Source organism: Mesocricetus auratus, unplaced genomic scaffold (assembly GCF_017639785.1).
Source record: "Mesocricetus auratus isolate SY011 unplaced genomic scaffold, BCM_Maur_2.0 Super-Scaffold_100009, whole genome shotgun sequence".
Lineage (NCBI taxonomy): Eukaryota > Metazoa > Chordata > Mammalia > Rodentia > Cricetidae > Mesocricetus > Mesocricetus auratus.
Window position 1 is genome coordinate 35,737,144 of NW_024429193.1, and position 27,832 is coordinate 35,764,975.

Sequence of the window (27,832 nt, forward strand, 5' to 3'; positions counted from 1 at the left end):
ACAACATCAGCACTTGTAATACTAATACAGGAGGACCCAGGGCAGTCTGAACTACATAACAAGATAGTGTCTCAAAAAAAAAAAAAATAGGAGGAAGGAATGCCCTGGTATTTTCCTTAATTACAGTTTCCACCTCATCAACATCTGAGTGTTACATTTGCATCGTGTTCTCACCAACGCTTCCTGTTGTCAGTCTTTACATTGTTTTCATTGGTTCAATCTGCACTTCCCTGATGATGAGAACACTGAATAACGTTGAACATCTTTTAACAGTTGCAAGGCCCTGGGTTCAATCTCCAGTACCATTAAAAAATAAAGATTGAATATGAAATGAATTTTCAGACAATCAGCACCACAAAGTTTGCTGCATGTGCTAGTCAAGCTGTTTGTTGCTGTGTCACAATTTCTGGTTTAAACAACTTCAGAGATTTATTTGGGTTCATAGTTCAGAGGTTGCAGTCCATGTCACTTTTTACTGTCCCTTTAGGCTGATGGCAAGACAAAATATGGTGGAGAGTCTGTTACAGCAAAATTGTTCACCACATGGTGGTAGAGATGCAGGGGCCTTCATCCCTCTTCAAGAATTCCTACTGGGCAGTGGTGGCACACACCTTTAATCCCAGCACTCAGGAGGCAGAGGCAGGCGGATCTCTGTGAGTTCAAGACCAGCCTGGTCTACAAAAGCTAGTTCCAGGGCAGCCTCCAAAGTCACAGAAAAACCCTGTCTCAACCCCCCCCAAAAGTAATTCCAATGACTTAGTTCCCACTAGGCCCTACCTCCTAAAGTTCTTACCTTATCCCTACCACACTGTCAAAAACCAGACCTCCAACACATGACGCTTTGCAGGGAATTTAAGATCCAAACCGTAACACACTACTCCAGAGATGCTAGTGAAAATTACTAAATGCACACACACACACACACACACACACACACAGCGAATCAAATGAGCACAATATAAGAATCTGGACTGAGCAAAGGGAAAAAAAACTGACTCAAAGTAGTAATTATTTTAAGATATGAACCACCTTATGTGATGGGAGGTGAACATACCAAATACATATATGAAGACATGCTAACAAAACACATCCTTTTTAAATTTCTGGCAATGGATATACAACCAAATCCTAACTGGGGCCGGGATAACAAGCTTTAGCCTCTTTTATACAATGTGACTTTTCCAACAGCACTCCACAGAACAAGCCTTTTGTATGTGCGACTGTGTATTTGTGTGTCTATACACGTGTATGCACAGACCAGAGGTGTACTTCACTGGGTGTCTTTCCCTAGTACAATCCACCTTATTTTTTGAGATAGGTCTAAGTGAACCAGAGCTTGCTGATTGACGGTGTTGACTGCTTCCCAGGCTAGGATTATCACTCCACCACCATGCCTGGCTTTTTATGTGGATGCTGGGAGTCCAAATTCACATCCTCATGCTTGCATATCCGGTATCCATGAAGCTACCTCCCCAGCCCCAGAATCAGCTTTTGAAGATGCTTTTATTGTACTGACATGTTTACATATAAATTGCTCATTTGATAAAATATTTGCAAATCAGGCAGATAAGGATCTCTACCCACAATGCTCAGCATACCTTGTTCCCACCTGAGCCCAAATGCTAATTCCTTTAGTTAAGTCTTTCCTGTCCTTACCCTCTCCCATAGCCACATCTCCTAATCCTTTCCCATCTCTGCCATCAACCAAGATAGCTCTTTATTGCTCTTCTTGACCCCATATCCTCCCTGTGAATACATTGTAAGCTCGTTAAAGATAAGATTATCTATGTCCATCTGTAGCATCTTGCACAACACACAGCACACTTCTCTGCTGAGTGAATGAATAGCTTTATGGTTTAGAGATCTTTCAATTAACTCACAATTTATTTTCAAATCATATGGTTGGGATTCAAAAGGCTCAAATCAATATGATGCTTCCAGATGTTCCCATTTTTCAAACAACTCAAAAAACATACAACTCACATTTTAAGTAAAATAAAAATTATCTTTAACAATGCCTTATATTTTGCTTTGGTACACTACAGACATGTGAGAGTTCATTATTCCCAATTTCTGTTTCCCTTAATCTGAAAACTATAAAAATATTGTTACATATTTTTTAAAAAAATCAAATTGATATATTTTTTCATCAATTTTACGATGAAAAGAGAGGTAATTTTGGAATATTGGAAATTAGTGTTGGAAATATAGGTTTAGAATCAAAAGCTGGTATATTTGAGTATGAGAACACAGACTGTAAAACTGATTTTGATTCTTTGAAAAAGTTCTCAATTTTCTATCCATACACTTAGCGGGATGAACTGCCAGCCATTATACACCAGGGTCCTGTTGCTTACATTTCAAAGATCAAAGTACTTGGTGGTGAGCCTAGGATGAAACACTCAGATAAAGACATATACTTAAGATGAGACTTAGAACTTCTGTCCCTGAAAAGCATAAGGTCCTAATTTTGTTACTACTTGGCCCTGATATAGAAAACTATTCATGCAAAATAGGTGAAATAGCTTTTATTAATTACCTGTGCAATACAGAGTAACTCTGGTTTTCACTTTAAATATTCTTAAATAATTTGTTTTTAAATCATACTGTTTAAATTCAAATTGTCCAAAATTAATGTGATCCTTGAGGTCTTTATGTTCCTACCATTGACAACCAAATAAAAGCATACAGGTCCCATGTCCAGATAACCATTTTTTCAGAACTGAAATCTATTAGCTATTTATGACTCATGGTCTATCACTTATTCATCTTTAAATGGGTAATGTATTAGTGTTCTGTCATCAATATGGTCTTCAGGGACAGGGCATGGTGGCACATGCCTTTAGTCTCACAGCACTCGGGAGAGGCAGGAAAATCTCTTTTGAGTTTGAGGCCAACCTGGCCTATATAGCAAGCTCCAGGACAACGAAGACCCTGTCTCAAAACAAACAAACAACTTTTGGTCTTTACAATATATAGCACATGGATCTAGCTTATAAGAGTCCTTGGTTCTTCCTGTGTCTACAGTCTCCTAGATGGAGATTCAAGGTGAACTCATGGAATAAGTCCCAAGTAACACAATGCTGCTGAATAAGGTGCCTCTTGATTTTGGAAACATAGTAAGCTAAAAACCTTTTTTGGGGTTTACTTGGAAAGAAACTATACACAAAATCTTTCTACCTTGGGTCACTGCATTCAAATATATCTGTCATACACACTATACGTAACTTAGCTTTTCGTTTTAAGCAGTTATTTGGGGAGTATTTTTGAAAGATTTGTGTGTATACCATGGGTGTGACTGGTGGCCCCAGGTCAGAAGGGGACACTGGATCCCCTGGAAGTGGAGTTAGAGTCACCGTGAGTCACCGTGTTGGTGCTGGGACCTGAATCTGGATCCTCTGCAAAAGCAGCAAATGCTCTTAGCCAGTGAGCCATCTCTCCAGCCCCCAAACTAATTTTTAAAGGTTACCCAGTAACTTAAGGATTGGAGTAAAAGAATGTGGAATGTTATTTTAACTGGGCAAAGATAACTTACATTTTGTTTATGCTGCATTTGTTTAATTATGTAAAGATGTGCTGCATTTGTTTCACCTTGCCTGCCTAAGGCAGCTGATTGGTCTAATAAAACGATGAATGGTCAAAAGCCAGGCAGGAGAAAGGATAGGCAGGGCTGACCTGGAGAGAGAATAAATAGGAGGAGAAATCTAGGTTCAAGAGAAGGAGAGGAGGAGAGAACCAGGGACACACCCAGGGCAAGAAGCCAGGCAGACGCCAGACAGACAGAGAATCAGTGACAGTGAGACATACAGAAGAAAGGTAATGAATGAGTCCCAGGGCAAAAGTTGACAAAGAGAAACAGGTTAATGGAAGTTAAAAGAGCCTAAGCTAGGCCAAGCATACAAAACTAATATGAATTAGTGTCCTGATTTGAGAGTTGGTTGGTGGTCCAAAAGAAAAGGCCTGGTACAAAAGAACAAGAGGCACTCGGGAGGCAGAGGCAGGTGGATCTCTGTGAGTTCGAGACCAGCCTGGTCTATGGAGTGAGTTCCAGGACAGGCTCCAAAGCCACAGAGAAACCCTGTCTCGAAAAAAACAAAAAACAACAAAAACCCCAACAGAATTACTTAATCCTATAATGAATTTTTTTCTGCACATGATCCCTTCACAAAATGAATCCATAATTGTGCTTCCCTCCCTGTTGAGAGTGGAAGAGATGATCTCAAACAAGCTCTGGCTAACATCTGGATACATCAGCAAAGGAAGGTTTGGTTTTTGTTTTCTCACATTGTCAAAGAAATCCTTAAAAAAAAAACAGGTTTTAAAAAACAATAAAGGTGATACCAAAGTTCCTCTCAGAGCAGCTCAGCAAGCTCACTGCACAGATCTAAAATACAATATATATTTAAAGATTTATGCCATATGAAAATGCATACATTTCCAAATTTAAGTTACCTATATATTTAGCATTACACACAATCAATGCAATTATAGGCTTTCAGCTCAAGTTCAATACAAGTTTGAGCAGGCAAATCAGTTGGTTTCACATAATTCTAATTGAGAAAACCATCCAATCAGTACCACAAAGCCTTACTTAGGAAAAAGGTCTACTGTGTTGACTTAACATAGACTATATTTCAAAGATGAAAATTTCTGAGCAAAATGTTTTACAAGGCCTCTGTTTAGGAATAATGACATACAAGCTCTCTCTCTCTCTCTCTCTCTCTCTTTTGGTTTTACGAGACAGGGTTTCTCTGTATTGTTTTGGAGGCTGTCGGTCCAGCCTGGCCTCGAACTCACAGAGATCCGCCTGCCTCTGCCTCCCGAGTGCTGGGATTAAAGGCGTGTGCCACCACCGCCCGGCAGCTCTCTTTAAAGAAAAACCGAGACTGCCTAACAAGCACAAATTCATAACCTGAGACCCTTAAGTGTGCTACTGGTAAGCATCGTGGATTCTTTGCAGACTTTCTGTTTTAAACTAGTATGAAATAAATTGAATGATCGCCTTAGCCTTTTCTGGCTCTCCTCCCTCCTTGTCAGTAACTAATAGGTACAGATAACACATGTTTTACTTAGCTGATTGTTAAGCTGTCTCTCCAAAGCCCACAACACCAAAAGCATGCAATGGAGCTAGTGAATGCTCTTGAATGAGCAGCAACACACTAAGAATGCATTAGGAGTTCCAAAGAATCTCAAGATCACAGCAGTTGCTTTTATAAACTCCCAAACAATAATGTGAAAGCATCAAGCCTCTTTTTCAGATTCACTTTGGCTTGGGTCTGTGAGTAACAGGTGGGAGAAACATGACACAGAGCACACAGTGAAATCACAGTTAAGCTGTAAGAACACACAAGATTAGGTTTCCATTCATAGATCAAAGAATGAATTTTATTTACATTACTAGTAGATCCTAGCTGCTGTAGTTACACTGAGATAGGTTACTTTGCCAATGACAGGTAAAATATCTTCCAGGATCTATTTTATCAACTGTAACTTAATTGCTTAGTTATAGAGTATAGAAGTATAGTGTAAGAAGCAATTAATGAATCTTGGAAATAAAAAATATGTATATATATCACCCTGATGCCTAAGCCAAAATATATCTAAAAACAAATTTTCTTGATTTCTATTACTCATAAAAATAAAGGAAATATATTGCAAGTATTTTTCTTTACAGACAATTTCAGTTAGAAAACAATAGTTTAATGAAAACAATACAGTGGTTCCCGTGACTGTGCTGATGCGGAGGCAAGAGACGTATTCGGAACTTGACAACACATTGCCAAAACAACTGAATACACGCCTCAATGACTTTCTATAGGCAACAGCTAGATTTTTTTACACATCCCAGTTTGATCTTAGGAAATTTTCATCTTATGTTTGAGATAAGTACAGGTCAGTAAGCTATGAGCTTGAGTTGTAGTTAGGATCCCCTTCTTTTGGCTTGTAAAATGTAGCCTTTTGACTTGATGATTCCTCTGCTTTTCACAATGACAGAGTATCTCAGCAGCCACAGTGGCACCCACTCCTGGGCTTCGATGTCAGGGATGCTTTCCTGAAGGGCTTCTTGGAAACTTGCCTCTGAAAGCAGCTCTGAAACAGCAACCGCAGTAGTTAGGGCTGACGAGAAGGCTCTTTACAGAGTGAGTAAGCACTGAACACAACAAAACTGAACGCAGGCTCAGGAAGGAGCTGGCTGGCAGAGTGCTTGCCTAGAATGCACCTGCCATTGCTTGCCCACCCACATAGACCAGCTCTGATGGCACACAGCTGGAACTCAGCACTTGGGGGTGGAGGCAGGAGGACCACACGTTTAGGTCAGTCTTGGCTATACAGTGGCCTCTAGGACAGCATGGCTGCAGGAGACTGTCTCAAAACACAAGCAACAAAACGGAATACAAGACATATATCCTCTATTAAACACGACTAGTTCTTTAAAAACACAGTCCTGTACCCCAACCTCTTTAATTCATAACTTCTGGTTACTGGAGCCTGGAGTCTGCAATTTTTGAAGACCTCCATGGAACTCATGTACAACCAGGAAAAAATATGCTATTTACATCATTTCTATTACTATATATCATCAGGGTTTTTTCTAGTATTTAATCATCTACACACACACACACACACACACACACACACACACACACACACACACACACACAGAGGGAGAGGAAGAGAGAGGGAGACAGATAAAGCAACAGAGAGAATGAATCACACTATTATATTTAATTGCTTTGGAAAATACGAACAATAAGTACAAAAGGTGTAAGTAACTACAGGAGGATTTAACTCCCCACTAGTATATTCGGTATATAGCATAACATATTCTTCTTCACTGGCAAAAAGAAATCTAGTTATTTCTATCACTTTGATCACTTTAAACTTTTGTTTTGGCCACAGCATGATATTTAAGTACATTCATCAGCACATTTCTTCCATTGCTTTCTTAAAAAAAAAAGTGGGGTCTAGAGAAATAGTTAATTTCATTCTCATGCTCTTGAATAGGATCCCTCGAACTGCTTTACAACTCCACTATTACAGAAACACAAGATGTGTATGTTTAAATTAACAATAATACTTCCATTTAAAAACACTGTACATTTATCACAGCACACACTTAAAATGTCAACATTTGTTTTCTTTTTTTTTTTTTAAAGATTTATTATTTATTATGTATGCGATGGTCTGCCTGCATGCATGCCTGCACACCAGAAGGGGGTGTCAGATCTCATTATAGATGGCTGTGAACCACCATGTGGTTGCTGGGAACTGAACTCAGAACCTCTGGAAGTGGTGCTATTTACATCTGAGCCATCTCTCCAGCCCTTGTTTTTAAAAATTGTATACATTATGTTGGGGAGGAAAACCAGGCTGTTGTGCCTTCTATCACTGGCCTGCACCTCCAGCCCACTAAACAAGTAGCTTTGTCTTCCAAAAGCTCATGATCAAGACCTACAGATGAATATATCAGTCTTACCTTTTGGGTCATTATGAGTTAGTAGCTGTATGTCAAATTGTTTAGCAAATGCAGTCAAATCTGGTGGCATCACACAGCAGGAGGCAAGATTAACTTGATTGCTATTTGGTTTTACCTAAAAGTGGAAATAAGATGAATTATATTAAATTATGTCACAAGAGAACACAGAAAGCAGAAAACTACTATTTACAGTAGCTAAGAAACAGAAGTAGCCTACGCATCCATCAACAGAATGGGTAAAGAAAATGTGACATGTAAATGTCACCATAAAGGATAGGAAACTATGACACTGGCAGGAAAATAAATGGACTTAGAAACTAATGTGAAGTAAGCCAGACTCAGAAAGGCAACACTGCATGTTTCTTGACATGTGGGACTTTCGATGGCAGGCTCTATGTATGTGTGTGTATGTGTGTCTAGGTCATGAAGCTAGATCCTGAGGGGCTGAAAGAGAACAGACTACAACCAGGAGGAAAAGAAGGAGCCCCACAAGGTAGAATGGTGAGAGGGGAATTAATTAGAACTTAGTATAATATGTATGAGGAGTCTATACTGAAACCTATGGCTTTGTATGTTTACTTAGACAATTCTGTCTTTGTCTGCACATTATGTGCAGACTGGTGCATGTGGAAGCCAGAAGCTGGTATCAGGTGTCTGGGATCCCTCACTCACCAATCTGGCTAGGCTGTTGGTCACCCACCCATCTCCAGGGAATAGTCCTGTCTCTGCCTTCTCCAGGCGCTGGTATCACAGGCAGGTGTTGCCTTGCTAGGTGTTTTCATGTGCTTTGTTGGGGTTCTAGGAATTGAACTCAGATCCTCATGCTAATATAACAAGTACCTAACCAAGCCATTTCCCTAGCCCCACTTTTTAAAAGAGAGCAATACATTTTAGGACATAAAACCATATTTGACAATTCATCTATACTTTTGCATGTATTAATATATGCCTTCCTCATCAGTGTTAGTGATAACGAGGATGAGGGAAAAGCCAATACAGAATTACACTCATACCTGGAGTCATTAATAATCTAGTACACCTGCCTCTGAAGCGTGATTCTAAGGGTAATGGTTTTAGCAACAGGAAATCTATGTTAAGGTAGACACTGAATGTCAAGGTATACACTGTAGCTATTATTCAGGCATATAAGGAGACTCCTAACTTCCAGTAGCTGCACTGGCTACTGTTATATACTTCCCAGATCACTAAGTCTCCAGCTGTGGCTTGGCCACATACTGCTACCAAGTCAACAAGAGAAGGAACAGTATTTTCTATGGTCTTCCTACTTGTCATTGACTCTGACAGGTCTGAGGAAGCAGCAGAGAATGAAATAAAAGGCATAGAGACAAGATACAGGAAGTAAAGGTAACGTGCTGGTAACCTCTCATAATTTCGTAGATTCTTAGAGTGGGGAGATGATGACTTTATGATTCCTTCACTATATCAGGTTCTATAGACTAAGTCCAATACCTCTCTACTTAATAGAAAAATATTATTACATATATTTCCTTACTTAGAAATCAGAGCCATAATACCCAAAGAGTAATATTTCATCACACATAGAACTGGATGAATGGCTTTAATCTACTTGCTCTGAAAACCTAGCATTTAGTGTTTTCTTCATTCATTTTAAGTGGGATGAATACTCAGTTCAGTTAGACATATTAAACTCAAAAGTCCCAGCTCCCAGTGCTTTAGATGAAGCCTGCTTCAAAGCTCCCACACTTAGAAGTCACCCCATAGTGAACGTGCACTAGACACACGATGTAGCAGTGTTGGGATGTGGATGCCCTTTACCTGTGCCCACTGGTACAGCTGTTCCAGCTGTGTTTTGTCTAGGTCAGAGGTGCCTATAGCAACAATTTTCTTGCTCTGAACTAAGTTTTCTAGTTCCTCCCAGTAAGGCTGCAGATGCTCCAGGGAAAGATTAACTCCATCTTCAATGGGAGGTGAGGCAATGATGACAGAGTCCAGCTGTGCCACTCCCAGGACGGAGCACGCTGATGGAAGGACGACACAAGGGTTAGTGTGTGCTGCATGCTACAGACAAATCCTACCGCCTTCAACATATTCCCCTGCATTCTGTCTATGCCATCATCTACTTTCTGCACAGCAGATTACTGCGTAATTTACCCATCACTTAGGACACAAGTGCCCATTCAACTGCTTCTCTCGCAGTAGACAAGGGGGTCTCTGGCTGCTCTCTTACTTGGGGTTTTCTTCCTTCATTTTTACCTAACCAGGTCTCTGATTTTAGTATTTTATCTATAGTGTAATATTTAAAGGGCTGATGATGATTACAGAGAAATTTTATCTTCAAGCAGAACATTTAATACATCTTTTACATTTCTATCAAAACATCACTATATATGTAAATGAAGACTGATTCTATGCAAGTCTTAAAAGTTAGGCTAGGTGTTTGAATGGTAAAATTGAAATCAGTTTATTTTCTTTATCTAGATTGGTTATAACTAATGGTTAAAACTCTATTATTATAAAAAGTAAGTTTTGCTTACCCATGTCAACTGCACTTCTAGTTGATGATGAAGAATTCGATCCTACGATGAACAGTTTTGCTGGATAACAAAGAAAAAACTGATTACCACATGTATCTACACCTTACTGTGCACTCCCGTGTCCACACCTTAGTATGCGGGATTACCATGACAGGAATTAGCTTTCTTTTCCTACTTCCGTAATTGTATAGCTCCACTTTAACACACATATGCACTTTCACGGTAAATTTTAAATTACATGCTAGTTGTCAACATGTTTATTTCTCAAAAATAAAATAAATAATAATTTCCCACACATTACAGTGCAGGGTAAATAGGACCTGAAGTTATTTTAAATGTCTATTTTTATAAGCTAAGCATATGGACCAATTTATGTGCCTTCTACAATAAGCCAAATCTAAGCAAGCCTCAAAGTGTGTAATGAGAAGAGAAAACAATATCTATTATGTCCACGATATAAAGCATGGTATAGCTTTTTTAAAGCTCTAGTTGGTTTATCTTCTAAAATTTTTAAAAATCACTTTTAACTATGTGCATGTATAAGTGCGTAGGTGCATGAGTGCAAGTATCCTTGGAGACAGGTGTCCTTGGAGATGAGGCCCCCTGGAGCTGCAGTTACAGGACGTGTGTTGCCTGACATGCCGCTGAGAAGCCAGCTCCAGTCCTGTGAAAGGAATGTGTGCCCCTCCCTGCTGACCATCTCGGAGCCCCATTTGGTTTATCTTTGTGTGGTAAATATTCTGTATGTGTTTCTATGTAGTAGCTATCTTAAAATTCTTAGTAATGATGAGCTTACTCCCCGAATGAGGAAGATCAAAGGAGAAAAACCAAAAAGGCAGCAAGCAGTATTACCACGCAAAGATTTTATGTAGTCACTTCTATTGTTTCCCTTCAGTGTTGCAGATCAAACTCCTATGTATGTATAGAACCCTGGTCTCCAGCCTTTGTTTTTAATGTGTAATTTTACACACTAAAAAAAGTTATTTTGGGGACTGGAGAGATGGCTCAGTGGTTAAGAGCACTGGCTGCTCTTCCAGAGGACCTGAGTTCAATTTCCAGCAACTACATGGTAGCTCACAACCATCTACAATGAGATCTGGTGACCTCTTCTGGCCTGCAGGAATACATGCAGGCAGAACACTGCATATATAATAAATTTTAAAAATTATTTTGAGACAAGGTCTCCTTTTATAGCCAGTCTGCCTTCAAGATCACAATCCTCCTGCTCTGACCTCCTGAATGATGAGACTGCAGGTGCACTAACCAACCCTGTTTTTACTTCTCATTCTTGGGCATTATTCTGCAATCTGACAGGGTGTCGTTCACTAAATGGGTTCCTGCCTACTCAATATTTTGATAGTAAATGTTACAGTGGCAGCTCCAACTTTTGTTACATAAACAACTTGGTAACTTTTTATTCAACTTTATACTGACTCATTTCCCAAAGAAGAGCTGTTAGAAATGTGATTCTGAGTAAAAAGGACTGATGGAAGATGTCCTTCTGTATATACGTTTCTCTTACTGGTTGGTGAATGAAACACTATTTGGCCAATAGAGGCAGGAAGCTAGGCAAGACTAGAAGATGAGGAGAATTCTGGGAAAGGTAGGCAGAGAGAGATGCCATGTAGCTGAGGAAGGAGAAACAGGTTCAGACCCTTCTCTGGTAAGATAAGACCATGTGGAAATACTTAGATTAATAAAAACTGGTTAATAATTAAGACAGAGCTAGCCAATAAGAAGCCCTAGCCATCGGACAACAGTTTAATAATATAGCATCTTTGTGTGTGTCTTTGGGGCTAACGGCTTATCATTCAGAGGTATAGTCCATTATCATGGTGGGGAGCATGGAAGCTGGGAGTATGGTGGTGTGCAGGCAGACACGGTGATGGAGAATTCTATATCTTGATCCAAAGGCAATAGGAAGTGAACTGTGTCACTGAGCATGGCTTGAGCACATGAGACCTCAGAGCACCCCCCCCCAGTGACATATTTCCTCCAACAAGGCATACCTACTCTAACCAAGTCACACCTCTTAATAGTGCCGCTCCCTATGAGCTTATGGGGACAATTACATTCTACTACAACACTCACACAGTGACTAGTGTTCAACATATGCAACAGAAGTGCTTGTGTTCTTGTTTATCTGTCCCCGCTTTTCAACTACTAGATCACTGTAAAACATCTGGATCCTGGAGCCATTATAGCTCCCTTAGCAGATAAGTCAGTGCTCACCAACCAAGCCCAGCTTCAGCGCCCACAATACACGTTGAAAAACCTTCCCTGGCTGGGGTACACCTTGATGGGAAAGCATTTGTCTCACATGTGTGAAGCCCTAGGCCTGATACTCCTCCCCTTGCAACAAAGAAAATCCTCCCACTACTAATCCTTGGTCCCTAAATTTCAACATCTGGAATGTCCTTCTCTCCTTCTCTGAAAGATAAGATACATCAAGATAGAAAGGGGCACACTTCTCTTATGGTAAGAATTTTATTACCTATCAAAATTCTCAAACCCTACAAGAATAGAGGACAACTTGGAGGAGGCCCAAGATAATGATGAACTACATAGTCAGCTGCACAAGAATATTGGCTTTACTCCATTTCCCGCATAAGCAGTGACATGAAGTTAGCAGAAGAAACAGGTTTTGAAGTCAGGCATACCTCCATAGCCTGCTGGTTCATCAATTCACTGGTTTAAAGACAGCTTTCTTTTTTTCTTCTTTTTAAATTGGTGGGGTCTCATTATGTTGCTAGGCTGGCTAAAACTTCTAAGCCCCATCACAGGCTCCCAAGTAGCTGGAATTACTGTCATGTGTCACTATCCCAAGGTCTATGCTAACTTCCATGTTGATTAATGTCACTGGTGTGATGGGGATTAATAGTCCTGATAGGTTTGTTTTGATAATTATATGAGGAAATATAATCATAAAGGGACAGTTCAGTGCTTAGCATAAAGCAAGACTCAACTGGTGGTATTATGATTGGAATGCAAAGGCCATTCCTGTCTCGTTATCCCATCATACATGTCCATGTCAATATGTTAGTAAACAAGTTATCCATTACTACTTTGTGGCAAGCACTGTCATAACTCTGTGCCTCTTTTGTTATTCCATCCATAATATAAAGAACCCTGCGGAAATAATTGTATCCCGTTGTAGAGATAAACAAATTGAGGCTTGGAACAGCTGAACACTTGCTAACCCTACATTATTCTAGGCAGTAATCAAATCCAGGAACTTGAATCTAGTCAAGCTCAGGGCTTTAATGAACTTTGCTATGCTGTCTATAAGCTGAGGGCAGAAACTTTTCACTGCTGCCTTCTGAAATGCAGCTGTGATTGACATATGCTGAACATACATAATACTCTCTTCCTGTGTAACTGGTTGCCCAGACTCCCTTCTGCACTTCCAGGCAGCCCCAGTACTTCTTACAGCACCCCAGGAAAGGGAGGCTGTTTGTCCTGCACACATGCTGCTCCTGACTATCCCCTCTCCTCCGTTTCCCACTTTAGTCTTTCTACTGCCGAGTACACATAGGCCACACACACAGAAACATCAGGAGGAACAGTAAGTGGAAGTTTCATTCTGACTCCATGGTCCTCAGCTCTGACTTCCTATAACTCACTCTTAAGAGCTGACATTAGGGGCTGTAGACATGGCTCAGTGGTTAAGAGCACTGGCTGTTCTTCCAGAGGGACCCGGGTTCAATTCTCAGCTCCCACATGGCAGCTCACAACTGTCTGTAACTCCAGTTCCAGGGGATCTGGCACCTTTACACCAATGCACATAAAGTTAAATACATTTTTCAAAAAGCTGACATTAAAGTCTGGTTTCCTCACTAATGATTGACTCCCTCACTGTCAGAAGGAAGGATTTACTCTCATGTCCCTCAGTCCACAGCATGGGAGAATGAACTATAAAGGGCAGAGCTTACCAGAAACTTTCATTTCCTCTCTTTCATCAGGGTTTATCTTCTCAACTGCGTGGGACACGGTGCATTCCAAGACATCTGGAAACTCCTACAGGAAACACAAAGTACAATGGACATAAAATGAGTCCTGTTGATTGTAAAGTTTCTTACTGTTCTAAGTACTTCAGAATTCAGAAGCAAAGGTTCTTTTTGAGGTCTAACGGGCTTTACAAGCATAAAGTACAGGTGCAAAGGTTAAATGTGTACGTATGTTTTTATTTTTTGGAAAAAAAGTCTCATTTTGACCAGGTATTTAAAAGTTATTTAGGACAAGCAGAAGAGTGTAGAAATAATTTTACTTTAAAATTAATCAATGAAAATTACCTACTTTGAATAATGACATGTTAAAATCTTTTTAATAATCTTCTGTATACCAAGTGTCTTAGTTGCTATTCTATTGCGGTGAAGAGACACCATAGCCAAGGCAACTCTCATGAAAGAAGCATTTAACTGGGGGCTTGCTTGAAGTTTTAGAGGGGTAGTCCATGATTATCATGGCAGGAAGCAGGCAGGCATGGCACTGGAGCAGTATCTGAGAGCTCTACATCCTGATCTACAGGCAGCAGGCAGAGAGAGAGACTGCACCTGGCATGGGCTTGTGAAACCTCCATGCCCACTCCCAATGACATGCCTCCTCCAACAAGCTCACACCTTCTAATCCTTCCCAACAAACCTATGAGTCTATGCCTCACAGTAGGCTTGGTATACCCTTACTTGAGCAGACTGACATATCTCCTGGCACATGGTGAGCAGCTATTGAGTTAGCAAATGCTTTTCTCTCAGGACCTGTCCATAAGAACCACCAGAAGCAATTCACGTTCAGTTGACAGGTCAGCAGTATACCTTTACAGATTTAGCTCAAGGACATATTAACTCTCCAGCCCTCTATCATAACTTAGTTAGAGGGATCTTAATAGTCTGTCACTTACATGAAGTACCAGACTGGTCTATTATATTAGTGACATTATGTTGATTGGACCAAGTGAGCGGGAGGCAGAAACTACTTTGGACTTGTCTGTAGTATTTATGTGCATCAGAGGATGGGAAATAAATCTAACCAAAGTTCAAGGGCTCTGCCTCAGTGAAATTCTTAGGAGTCCAGTGGTGTGGACCATGTGGAGATATTCCTTCTAAGTTGAAGGGTAACCATTACACCCAGCCCCTCCCACAACCAAGAAAGAAGCACAGCAGCTGCTGGGCCTATCTGGGTTCTAGAGACAGCATGTTCCTCACTTGGGTGTGTGACTTTGGCCCATGTACTACATGACAAGGATAGGGGCCTGGAACAGGAGAAGGCTCTGCAGCAGGTCCAGGCTGCTGTGCAGGCTGCTCTACCACCTGGACCCTATGCTGCTTCGGGTGTCGGTGACAGATGGGGATGCTGTCTGGAGTCTTTGGCAGGCCCCTATAGGTGAATCATAGAAGAAATCTTTGGGATTTTGGAGCAAGGCTCTACCATCATCTGCCCACAACTATTCTCCTTTTGAAAGCCAGCTCTTGGTCTGCTATTGGGCCTTAGTGGTAACTGAATGTTTTACAAGGAACCATCAAGTCACCATGAGATCTGAGCTGCCCATCATAAGCTGGATATTATCGGATCCACCAAGTCATCAACTAGGACGTGTACAGCAGCAATCTATTATCAAATCAAAGTGGCATATTCATGATGAGGTCCAAGCAGGTCCTGATGGCACAAGCAAGTTACATGAAGAAGTTGCTCAAATGTCTGAAGGGTCAAAGCCCACTCCCCAATGACACACCTCATCCCACCACCCAACTTAAACAAACCACCTTATCACTCTTTTGTCATCAAGCTTTAACCTGTTAGGTAACATAGCTGCTTTTTCTTCACTAGGCTTTTAAGAGCGATCGTGGGTTCCTAGCAATACTGAACAGAAAGAACAGAGCGTTCTCATTATCTCCTACTTCTACACACACTTTGCCTCCACCATTATCAGCATCCCCACCAGAGTGCTTCTCCTGTAATCACTTAGTATGTACCTGTCCCCAGAGTGCTTCTCCTGCAATCACTTAGTATGTACCTGTCCCCACCAGAGTGCTTCACCTGTAATCAATCACTTAGTATGTACCTGTCCCCACCAGAGTGCTTCTCCTGTAATCAATCACTTAGTATGTACCTGTCCCCACCAGAGTGCTTCACCTGTAATCAATCACTTAGTATGTACCTGTCCCCACCAGAGTGCTTCTCCTGTAATCAATCACTTAGTATGTACCTGTCCCCACCAGAGTGCTTCACCTGTAATCAATCACTTAGTATGTACCTGTCCCCACCAGAGTGCTTCTCCTGTAACTTAGTAGTACCCGTCCCCAGAGTGCTCCACTCATAGTATGTACCTGTCCCCACCAGAGTGCTTCTCCTGAATCAATCACTTGTATGTACCTGTCCCCACCAGAGTGCTTCTCCTGTAATCACTTAGTATGTACCTGTCCCCACCAGAGTGCTTCTCCTGTAATCAATCACTTAGTATGTACCTGTCCCCACCAGAGTGCTTCTCCTGCAATCACTTAGTATGTACCTGTCCCCACCAGAGTGCTTCTCCTGTAATCAATCACTTAGTATGTACCTGTCCCCACCAGAGTGCTTCTCCTGTAATCAATCACTTAGTATGTACCTGTCCCCACCAGAGTGCTTCTCCTGTAATCAATCACTTAGTATGTACCTGTCCCCACCAGAGTGCTTCTCCTGCAATCACTTAGTATGTACCTGTCCCCACCAGAGTGCTTCTCCTGTAATCAATCACTTAGTATGTACCTGTCCCCACCAGAGTGCTTCTCCTGCAATCACTTAGTATGTACCTGTCCCCACCAGAGTGCTTCTCCTGCAATCACTTAGTATATACCCTTTCCAGATCGACTTCTTTCACTTAGTGACATGCATTTCAGGTTCCTTCATGTATTTGCTGGCTTGATAGCACATTGCTTTTCAGGACTCAGTAATATCTCATTGCCTGGATGCACCACAGTTTGTATCTCCATTTGTCTACTGAAGAACATTTAAGTTACTTCGCACTGTTGTCAATTATTGACAAACATTCCTGCATAAGACTGCTGGACTGTATCACAATAGTATATTCAGTTTTGTACTTGCAAATATTTTAAGTTAGAATAGTTCTTTTCTTGAGTATATATATATTTTTTTTCTTTTTTTTTGGTTTTTCGAGACAGGGTTTCTCTGTATTGTTTTGGACTCTGTCCTGGAACTTGCTCAGTAGACCAGGCTGGTCTCGATCTCACAGAGATCCGCCTGCCTCTGCCTCCCGAGTGCTGGGATTAAAGGCATGCGCCACCAACGCCCAGCCTTGAGTATAATTTTTTAAATGGCAAGAGCTATCCCAATACATTACAATGGATACTTTATTAGCATAACGATAAAAGGATAGCATCTATCAGTCAGAAACATACTGCCTAAGATCTAACAAAGCAAATAATGTCTTTCTTGTGGCTCCTATACACATTATCATTCTCAGCACAAAGCAGTACAAAGCACTGACAAAGTCAGACACAGATAGAAGAGACCGTTATTTCAGATAAACAGACATTAACCAATTTCTGTACAGCAGCTAGATGTTCAAAAATAGTATGCCCAAAGGAACCACTATTTCTAGCATATATTCTTTGTTTGAAACAGAGTCCCACTATGTAGCCAAGGCTACCCTGGAATTTTCACTATAGCCCAAACTGGCTTCAAACTCAATCCTTTTGCCTTGAGCTCCCCAAAGACTGGGATTACAGACATATGCCTGGTTGCTCTTCCATGCTTTTAAGTAGTGCATGACTAAACACGAGCCTTTGTCTCTCTCTGCCGGATTTCAGAGTGGCTGCAGATACTTACTGGATCTGTTAACTTTTTTGAAAACAGTCAGGTATTGACATTTAATGAAGTATATAGTCCCTTACTGTTTTCATGAGAAACTTGACATTTAAAAAGTTGTTCCTATCTATATTATTGGGGTGACATTCTACTGAAGCCACCTACCAGCCAAGGTTGGTAATCATTCTTCTACTAGACCAAGTATTAACTGAAACGCAACACCTGTGGATGAGGAAACTGCAGGGGAAACTAAACTGGGAACTGACTGGAGACCAGATATTCTGCTGTGTGTTCAATCCTACAGACTGCCATGGCACCTCAGCAAAAGAACTTCAAAAAGGTTCATGGCCAACTGCCTACTGGACTTACTTCACTCAACACACTGGAAAAACCAACTTCTGGCTGACGTCACAGCTGCTTAGGCCTGCAGATTTCTGCATTCAAATTCCACTTACCCTGACCAAATCGGGGCTGATCTGGGAACTCCACTCATTCAAGGTCTTTTGGATACAGTCTCGAAGCTGCAGAAAGAATCATTTTCAAAGTTAATTAACAGCTCTTCACACCCAGTACTTTAGTAAGGATGCATCAGGAAGTGAGGGGGGAGATATTAATAGAAAACACTATACAAGCCCATGTTTCATTCTATACGCTTTTTGGTTCCTACACTATAAATTCAAACCTTTCTGTATTTATTCTTAATTTTTTTTGAGACAAGTGTCTCTCCACATAGTCCTGGCTGTCTTGGCCTGTCACTGTGTAGACCAGGCTGGCCTCAAATTCAGAGCTCCTCCTATTCTGCCTCCTGAATACTGTATTAAAGGCATGTGCCCCCACACCCGGACCTTGATTCATTCTTGGCTGAAAGTGATAGTCTAACTATTTTGATGGTGTTTTTGTACCAGTGAAACTTTAAGACTAAAGTATTCATAAAGAAACAAAAAATTTATTTCAAGAATAAGGTTATAAAAAGACTTGGGCCAGGTTGTAGTAGCACAAAACTATAATTTCAACACCCAGGAGGCAGAAGTGGGACTTAGCTCTAAGCATGGAGTCTGAACAGAAGTCACATAAATCACCCTGTCACCATGCTACATTCCTCAAAAACAACTAATGGGCTGCAGAGAGGGCTCAGCAGCCAAGAGCACTTGTTGCTCCTACAAAGGAGCTGGGGTCAGTTCCCAGCACCTACATCCGGCAGCTCCCCCCTACCAGCAACTGCAGTCCCAGGGATCCAACGCTGGCTTCTGGCCTGTGGACAACTGCACACATGTGGTGCATATACAGACAAGCAGCACACACATGCACATAAATAAAGATAGATTTCTAAAAAGAGGTAAGTATGGCCAGAGGAACAGCGACATTAGATTCCCCTGTGTTATATTATTAACAACTCAAACCTAAGGCTGGAGAAATGGCCCAGTGGTTAAGAGATCTGGCCATTCTTCAGAGGTCCCAGGCTCAAAGCCTAGGACCCATACAGCAGCTCACAACTGCCTGTTCCCTCCAGTTTCAGATGATCCAACACCCGCTTCTGGCCTCCACTGCTATCGGGCACGAAAGTGAAGGTGAAACACACATACACATTTTTAAAGAAAATCAGTCTTGGTTCAGGGATATAGGACAGTAACAGCAGCTGCCCAGCATTCCTGAGGCCAGTCTTTGGTTCAGTCCCCAGCACCAAAACAAATAAACATGCAAGCTCTGAGCTCAATCAAGGACTTGCCAAAGACTCTCTTAGAACAACCAGAACTTTTTTTCTTTTTTTTTTTTGTTTTTACGAGACAGGGTTTCTCTGTATTGTTTTGGAGGCTATCGGTCCAGCCCAGCCTCAAACTCACAGAGATCCGCCTGCCTCTGCCTCCCGAGTGCTGGGATTAAAGGCGTGCGCCACCACCGCCCGGCTAGAACTTTCATTTTAACAGACATTGCAATCCCTACATAATTCTACAGCCTGAAAGCTACTAGAATGGATCACCTTGCATCATAACAATATGTAAGTCATCTCCTAACACACAGGACTCTTCTTACCTTATCTCCAGTGTTATTATAAGGTATTTTTATACTAGCATCATTGTATGCTGTAAATTAAAATATGCATTTATATTTATCTCAATGTCAGTGATAGTGGTCTCATATAAGATGCATATTTACTTTAATGAGTGAAGATCTAGGTATACATAACAGAAAATATTAGAAATGTTATTTATTACTATATACCACACATGCTACTAGCATCTATTTATTCTAGTAAGAAAAATAGGCCATTTCATTATTCACTAAACTTATTCTCAAGTTTTTATTAGATTTATTCATTTTATTTTTTTATGTTTTGCCTGTATGTATGTATACCATGTACATGCTTGATGACCAAGGAGATCAGAGGAATGCATTGGATCCTCTGAAACCGGAGTTAAAAGGTTTTGACTACCGAGTGGGTCCTGAAAAATCAAACCCCAGTCAAGTCAGTCCTCTGCAGAAGCAACAAGTGCTCTTCACTGATGAGCCATCTCTCCAATCCCTCAACTTCACTTTTTTTTTTTCTTTCGAGACAGGGTTTCTCTGTGGCTTTGGAGGCTGGAGGCTGTCCTGGAACTAGCGCTTGTAGACTAGGCTAGTCTTGAACTCACAGAGATCTGCTTGCTTTTGCCTCCCAAGTGCTGGGACTAAAGGGGTGTATTAGATTGTTTTATTGTGTGTGGGTAGTCCTTTGAGATTAATTCTTTCCTATCACATGTGTCTTGGGAATCAAGCTCAGGCTGTCCTGCCTAGAGACAAGTGACTGGATGAACCACCTTGTAGCCTGGCCCTAAATTTATTTTGATCACTAATTAACCAACTCTGGCAGCTATAAATCACTGCTTTAAAGATAATCAAGGGCACAGTGGTTCACACTCTATGGGCAATCAATGAAAAAGGAAATGAGTAACTAAACATGAATTGCAAAAGCATTTACTTATAGCAATTGGGATACATTTTTGAACTCATCATATCAGCTATGATTGTTGATGATAAAGACAGATACAACATGCATTTTATCACTTTTTGTACAGAATATTACAAGAGACAAGAGGAACCTATTCAAGGTAACAGAGCTACTTATGTTAATATTTGTGCCACTCACATTGCCTCCCCTGGATTCAAGTTACAAGCTCTGTATTGTCATACAAAGCACAATCAAGATGAAGTCAGGTGAAAACTATCTGGTAATCCTTTCTACACAATAACGTGTGTGTGTGTTTCTTTTTTAAGTTCTGGAGGTTTTTATTTTGTTTTTAAGTTTCATTGTTGTCTTTCCTCCTTATCCCCTACTCCTCTCCCTCCCTCAAAGCCTCCTTCCTCAATTCCTCTCTATGTTTTGATGCACACGACCATTTGTCCTTCTTTTCAACACCTTGTGGCCATCTAGCGTTAGCCTATAGTCCTCACAACTCCTCATTTGCACAACGTGTGCCTGTGAAGGTCAGGACCCTCTTGCAGACTAGACAGCTCTGAGGTGGCAGGACTGGTCAGAGGTTAACAATTCAATGAGCAGAGCTGTAGCTCGCATCTTGGATGCATTCTAAAGTGTTTCCCTCTGGGAAAAGGACAGCTAAGTGCTGCTGCTGAATCCCTCAATCCAAGATGAGCTCATCTTCAAAGCAGTGACCTTTTTTAATCAATCATGGATTCTGGACAAACAGTAGAAAAGTTCCACAGTTAATTACATGAGAAATGCATTAGTTGTAGCATAAATATAATTTTAAATCTTTTTTCTTTTTAAAGATGTACTATGTTTAACACTGTTCTACCTGCATGTATGCCTGCAGGCCAGAAGAGGGCACCAGATTTCATTACAGTTGGTTGTGAGCCACCACGTGGTTGCTGGGAACTGAACTCAGGACCTCTTAAGAGAAGCCAGTGCTTTTAACCGCTGAGCCATCTCTCCAGCCCTCCATATTTTTTAATCTTATAAATAACATTATCTACATTGCTTGAATATTCACCTTTCATTTTTCATTTCCTAGTCTCTTTATTCTTATGATGCTCTCACAAGATCACTAAAGATAAATTATCACCACAACTTAGGCGGTAGATCTGGAACTATGTAACAACTTAACACAACTACCACATAATTCTATTGGTCAGACATGCACATGCATGTCCTTTTGGGGGTGGTGGAGTTCAGTCTGATATTGCTCCCGAATAACCCTCCTGCTTCTATCTTCCCAAGTGCAGGGATTCTAGGTGAGCACCACCAAGCCCAGTTTTCCTGCTCAACTTTTGATACTGCAACACTACAATGCTGTCATCTAAAACGGTCAGGTTCCACCCAATAGAGTTACAAATAATATTTTAAGTATGTGTGCAATTTTGTGTTGGGCCACACATTCTGGTTGGCTGTATGCGGTCCATGGGCTGTAGGTTGGGCAAAAGTCTCACAGAGCCTCATTACAAACCAAACAGGATGTGGTGCTGGTCTCAGCACTGCCATATGAGTAAGAGTAATTTTTTTTTTCCCCCCAGACAGGGTTTCTCTGTGTAGCTCTATAGACCAGGCTAGCCTTGAACTCACAGAGATCCTCCTGCCTCTGCCTCCCGAGTGCTGGGATTAAAGCCATGGGTTACCACCGCCCAGCTAAGAGTAAATGCTTTTTAAACCTAATACTTTATTTCACAAAATTCTAGACAAAAATCTTGGCAAAGGTCATAGAATTTTTAAAAATGTACTTAAAGAGCCGGAGGAATGGCTTTATCAGTTGAGAACACTGCTCCTCTTCTAGAAGACCCAGAACTTTACCAATGTGTAAATTTGGTATAACTATAGTGACTTTTTTCTTCTCTTTTTTCATGGATCCTCCTAGGTATCAGCTGCATCAAGATGACCAGCCACCAACAATGAATGCAAACTTGCACTTTCTATGAGGAATACATGGCCACAGAAGTTACTGCCAGTGCCCCGAGTAAAGAGTGGGAGGGCAGTATGGTCAGAATGGTGGTGGGATGGCAAGTGAGGGCCTCTCATGAAGCAGTTGTCCTGACCTACAGCAGTGTGTACCCCTGCTGAGCAAGGAGCGCTCTACTACAGACCAGGGAGAACTGGAGCGAGGAAGTGCAAGTCTGTTTGGGATGCATTTGGATGTTAGAGTGTGTGTGTGTGTGTGTGTGTGTGTGTGTGTGTGTGTGTGTGTGTGTGTGAGAGAGAGAGAGAGAGAGAGAGAGAGAGAGAGAGAGAGAGAGAGAGAGAGAGAGAGAGAGAGGAGAGAGTGAGTTATTCCTGGGCTGCCAGAAACTACTGTGCCTTGGCAGTTGGACCCCAAAAAGCTTGTGGAATCCTCAAACTGTTCAGTCCCTCTAAAGATGATGATGTCCACCAATATGTTGTCATAAAGCCCTTAAACAAAGAAGGTGAGAAGCACCAAGATTCAGCATCTTGTTTTTCCACCTGTCCTGCAATCACCAATTGCCCTGAAGAAACAACACACTAAGAAAAATGAGATTGCAGAATACACTAAGATTTTGGCCAAGAGACTGAAGGAAGCCAAGGAAGACAGACCGTCATGGACACTTGGGCTGTCCTCACTGGGAGCTTCTACTGAGTCCGAACAAAAGAAGAATCCCCGAGCTCTCCTTTCTAGCCCATCCCCTTTGTGCCCCAACTCTACTACAGGCCCTGAGAAGAGTAACTTAGTTGAAGCATAAGACAAGGACTTCAAAACAGCAATTCTTCAAGGACCTTAAAGAGGACATGAATAAAAGTTTTGGTGAAGACTGAAAATACAGTTGAATGAAATAATGAAAACAGTGTAGGACATTAAAGTAGAATTTAACAAAGAAATAGAAGCAAACTAAAAACCCAAACTAAAACTCAAAATGAGAAACTTGGGCTATCAAACAGAACCCTCAGAGATCAGTGTCTGGTTCACCTTCCGGCAGAGTAGGTGCTTCTGACAGTACATGGGAATTAACACAGAGACTAAGCAGGACAATGTGTGGAGAGGAAAGACTTTGCAGCACACAGTCCCACGTGGGATGTGTTCATCAAGTCCCTCCTCAAAGCTCAGCAATCTATGCAGAAGGATTGGAGCCAGAGGTGATGGGTGACTCCAAGGCAACAGCATCTTCCAGACACAACAGGACTGGTACACACATCAACTCGCAGACTGTAGCAACACACACCAGACCTGCACAGGTTCAAGTCAGACAGTGGCCCAGCACTGAGAGGGGGAAGTGGACTCGGGTTCTACCCCTAACCTTGAAACTATTTGCAACTGATATCAACGGGCAGAGAGGAAAAAAGTCAGTTTCTCCAATGCAGTGTCACTGGGACAAAACAACTCCACCACTTTGGTTTTTCTGAGGGCTTTGTTTTGCTTTGTCTTGTTATGTTTTGTCTTTCTGGTTTTTTGCTTATTCATTTTAAGGTTTTTTTCAAAGAGAGAACATAAAGTTGGATGGGTAGGGAGGTGGGGAAGATCTAGGACAATCACAGGAGGGGAAATATGATCAAAATATACTGTTTGAAAAAATTAAATTAAAAATAAATTTAAAAATAAAAATATTTAATAGTAAAAAATTGATCAGGCCTTGAAAAATTATAACAGTTGTTTTTTGATTTTGTTTTCCAATTTCCTTAATCTCTTCAGTGAAGTTGAGCTGTTTCAGAAAGCACAACCCACTTTGATCTCTGGCGGTCAGACAACTCTTCCTGCAGAGGCTGAGGAGATGGTTCAGGTGGTAAAGCACCTGCCACATAAGCATGAGGACCTGAACTCAGACCCCAGCACCTAGTAAAAGCCAGGCATGGTGGCAGGGGGCCAGAACCTGTGGTGGTGGGGCATGACGGGACAGAGACGGGTTAGTCTAGCCAATTTGTGAGCTCTGGGCTCAGTGAGCCAGACACCCTGTCTAAAATTCAAGATTGAGAGTAACAGAGGAAGATATCAGCCATCAGCCTGTGGCCTCTGAGCTCACACACAGGAGAGAATACTTTAGACACTGAACACACCCACTGAATTCCAACGAATCTGATGGTTTCCTTAGATATGTTGACATACCCTGGAGCTTTTCCTCAGTGTCTTCTAGTTTTAGCTTCTGCCCTGAGTAAAACACTACAGACCATGATTGATCCTTTGAACAGTGATTTTCAAACTGTGTACATTAGTGCATTTAACAATCAATTTTTTAAAAACAGACTTCTTTATGTATATGAGTGCTCTACTTGTCTGTATTCCTGCATGCCAGAAGAGGCTATCTGATTCCATTACAGATGGCTGTGAGCCACCATGTGGTTGCTGGGAATTGAACTCAGAACCTCTAGAAGAGCAGCCAGTGCTCTTAACCGCTGAGCCATCTCTCCAGCCCCCAAGAATCAATTTTATAGAGCTGGAGAGGCGGCTCAGTGCTTAACCTACCGCTCTTGCAGATGACTCAAATTTGATTCTCAGCACCCACAAGGCAGCTGCCAACCACCTGTAATTCCAGCTCCAGCAGGATCTGTCACACTCGTGCATATACACATGCATAACTAAAGTCAGTTATGTTTTTATAAATGATGGCCTTAGTTGGGTTACTTTAGTGCAATTTATTTATCTATTTGTGTTTTTCCAAGACAGGGTTTCTCTGAGTAGTCCTGCTGTCCTGGAACTCAATCCTGTAGACCAGGCTGACCTCCACCTCAGCGATCCCTACCCCCAAATTCTTGGATTAAAGGCATGCACCACCACATCCAGCTTAAAAAAATCAATTTTTATGAAGTGCAACAGGATTGAAAAAAAATCATCTACCACACAGTACGCAAGGATGCAAGGATAAATAGTATCTTTTGTGTAACCTGTTTCTAATATGTTCATAAACACACAGAAACAGAAATCCATCAGAACTTTTGAAAGCCTCTCTAATGATGGTTGAGATGCACTGACATTCTTTCAGAATTAATATAAAAAATAACCTTTGAAAGCCATTAGAGTGTGTTGTGGTTAGATAAGAGAAATGTTTCACCCTGGACACTCACACTCATGGCAAAATGCCCTAATGATCTCAGTGCAGGGAGAAATTAGGCCTCTCTATACCAAAATTCCTCTGGGAGAAGTAGGCAAAGTGGGCAGTTTAAACAAAACATATAAACTTAGCTGGAACCTGAACACACACGGGCTAGTTCCTAAATCTGTCCACGCAGGCTCTCAACTTGCTGTCATATAGTCTCATTAAAAGATCTGAGGCTTGTCTCTGATCATATTACAACTTAGGAAATGTATTCTTTAATCAGAATGTTTTTATCTTTCTGATGATGCTGTTGATAAAAAGCCTGTATACTCAGAATTTTCATATAGCATCTTTTAGTTTCCAACAAGTTGATGACAGGTTAAAGTTACAGACAGGAAGACACTCTCAAAAATCATACAATTCCTAAATGCCAAATGTTTTATTTTTAAAGTGTTTCTATTATCTTATTTATTTTTGAGCCAGAGTCTCACATCCAGTCCAGGCTGGCCTCAAATTCCACATCCTATTGCCCCAGCCCGTTGAGTCTGGGTATTAGAGTGCACCACCATCCCCAGCTTAGTGTTTCCAACACATAACAACTGCACACCTGTGGGTTTGTTTTGTTTTTTAGTGGCAAAAGTGTTTCATATTAACATGCCTCTGCAATTAGTTTCGTGATCGATGGAGAACTACTGGCTCAGAAATGGGTTATTAACACAAATGTAACATGTTTTAAATTCTACATTAAACTCTGTCACTTCCAACTAGTAATTGGGGGGCGGTGTTAAGACAGGGTTTCCCTGTGTAGCCCTGGAACTGGATTAGGACCAGGCTGCTCAGGAACTAAGAAATCCTCCTGCCTCTGCCTCCCCAGGGCTGGGATTAAAGGCGTGTGTGCCACCATGTTGTTAGTTCTGAAGCAAATAAAATGATAACTTCCAGTAAGTACTCCAAATCCAAATGCAGCACAGTAGAGAATCTAGTGTCAATGATGTCAAAGTCCAGCCTATTTGTTAGTTATTCTACCAAGCACTAATCTAATATTCCTTTTTACCTGGCTACGGGTGGGGGAAGGGCGATGATGCAGGGCTGCAGTGGCTCTGTCCAACTTCCCCAGCCAGGCAGGGGACCCGGTGAGCTGAGACATCAACTAAGAGACACTGGGCGAGGCGACCCTCGCCAAAGTACAGCGGCACCTGCTAGGGAGGGATGGCACCCAGCTCCCCGCGATCCCTCTGGGGACAGCCTCCGGGGCCAGCCGAGCCCTGGCGAGACCCGCCTGTCCCCAGCTGCCCGAGGCCCGCGGGACGCCCCGCAGCCCCCCCCCACCTTCCCCGGGCCCGGCTCCACCGCGCTCACCTCCTCGCTGTGCGTGGACGGGCACTTTTTCCGCAGGCGGCCCCAGTTGAGCAGGTTCCCCGTCTGCAGGTGCAGGGTGCTGGCCCGCGCCAGGAGCGCCCCGGCCGCGCGACTGTCGGTACCCATGGCAGCTGCCGCCCTGAGGGGGGACCGGGGAGCGACGGGGCCGCGGAGGGGCGGGCGGGAAGACGGCTGCCTCGCAGGGCGCGGCGTCCCAGGCCCGAGAGGCGAGCGCGAGGCTGCCGACTCCGCGCGGCCACAGCCCGGTGTGCGCTCGGGCCCGAGGAGGCCGGGCGGCGACGGAGAGGCGGTCCCGGAGGTGGCGCCGGCGCGGACGGCCGCTGCGGCTTCTGCCGCCACCGCTCCAGCCGCCGCCGCCTAAGAGAGAGAGCTGTTTCCTGGAAGACAATGACTAAGCAGAAACCGAACCCGAGAAAGTGCTTCGTAACCGTTACTCGTCCCGCGGCGGCCCAGGGGCGGGGCGCGGAGGGCCGGCGAGGCGCTGGCCCGCGGGAGACTGGCCCCCGGCCTGCGGCGGGCGTGGCGCCGGGCGAGCAGGGAGCGGGCGGGCGGGCGGGCGGTGCCGCGGGGAGCGCAGCGCAGCGCGCCGACGGGCGCCCCCTGCTGGCCAGAGCGCGGCGCGCGGCCTATGCCGCCGGCGCCTCGTGAGAGCTCAGGGCAGCCGGGAAGCGCTCTCGGCCAATGGCTGCCGCGC

General features: G+C 42.5%; 1 protein-coding gene across 1 annotated transcript; it reads right to left on the reverse strand.

The window, feature by feature from the left end:
• Positions 1-5,363: 5,363 nt before the first annotated feature.
• Gclm (glutamate-cysteine ligase modifier subunit) lies at positions 5,364-27,655 on the reverse strand. Its single transcript, XM_040751936.1, has 7 exons — positions 27,118-27,655; positions 18,249-18,314; positions 13,926-14,010; positions 9,994-10,053; positions 9,275-9,477; positions 7,478-7,592; positions 5,364-6,090 (listed from the first exon to the last, which is right to left on the reverse strand). The coding sequence occupies exons 1-7, from the start codon at positions 27,241-27,243 to the stop codon at positions 5,921-5,923; spliced, it is 825 nt and encodes a 274-aa protein (XP_040607870.1). The 5' UTR covers positions 27,244-27,655; the 3' UTR covers positions 5,364-5,920.
• Between the last annotated feature and the right edge of the window lie 177 nt (positions 27,656-27,832).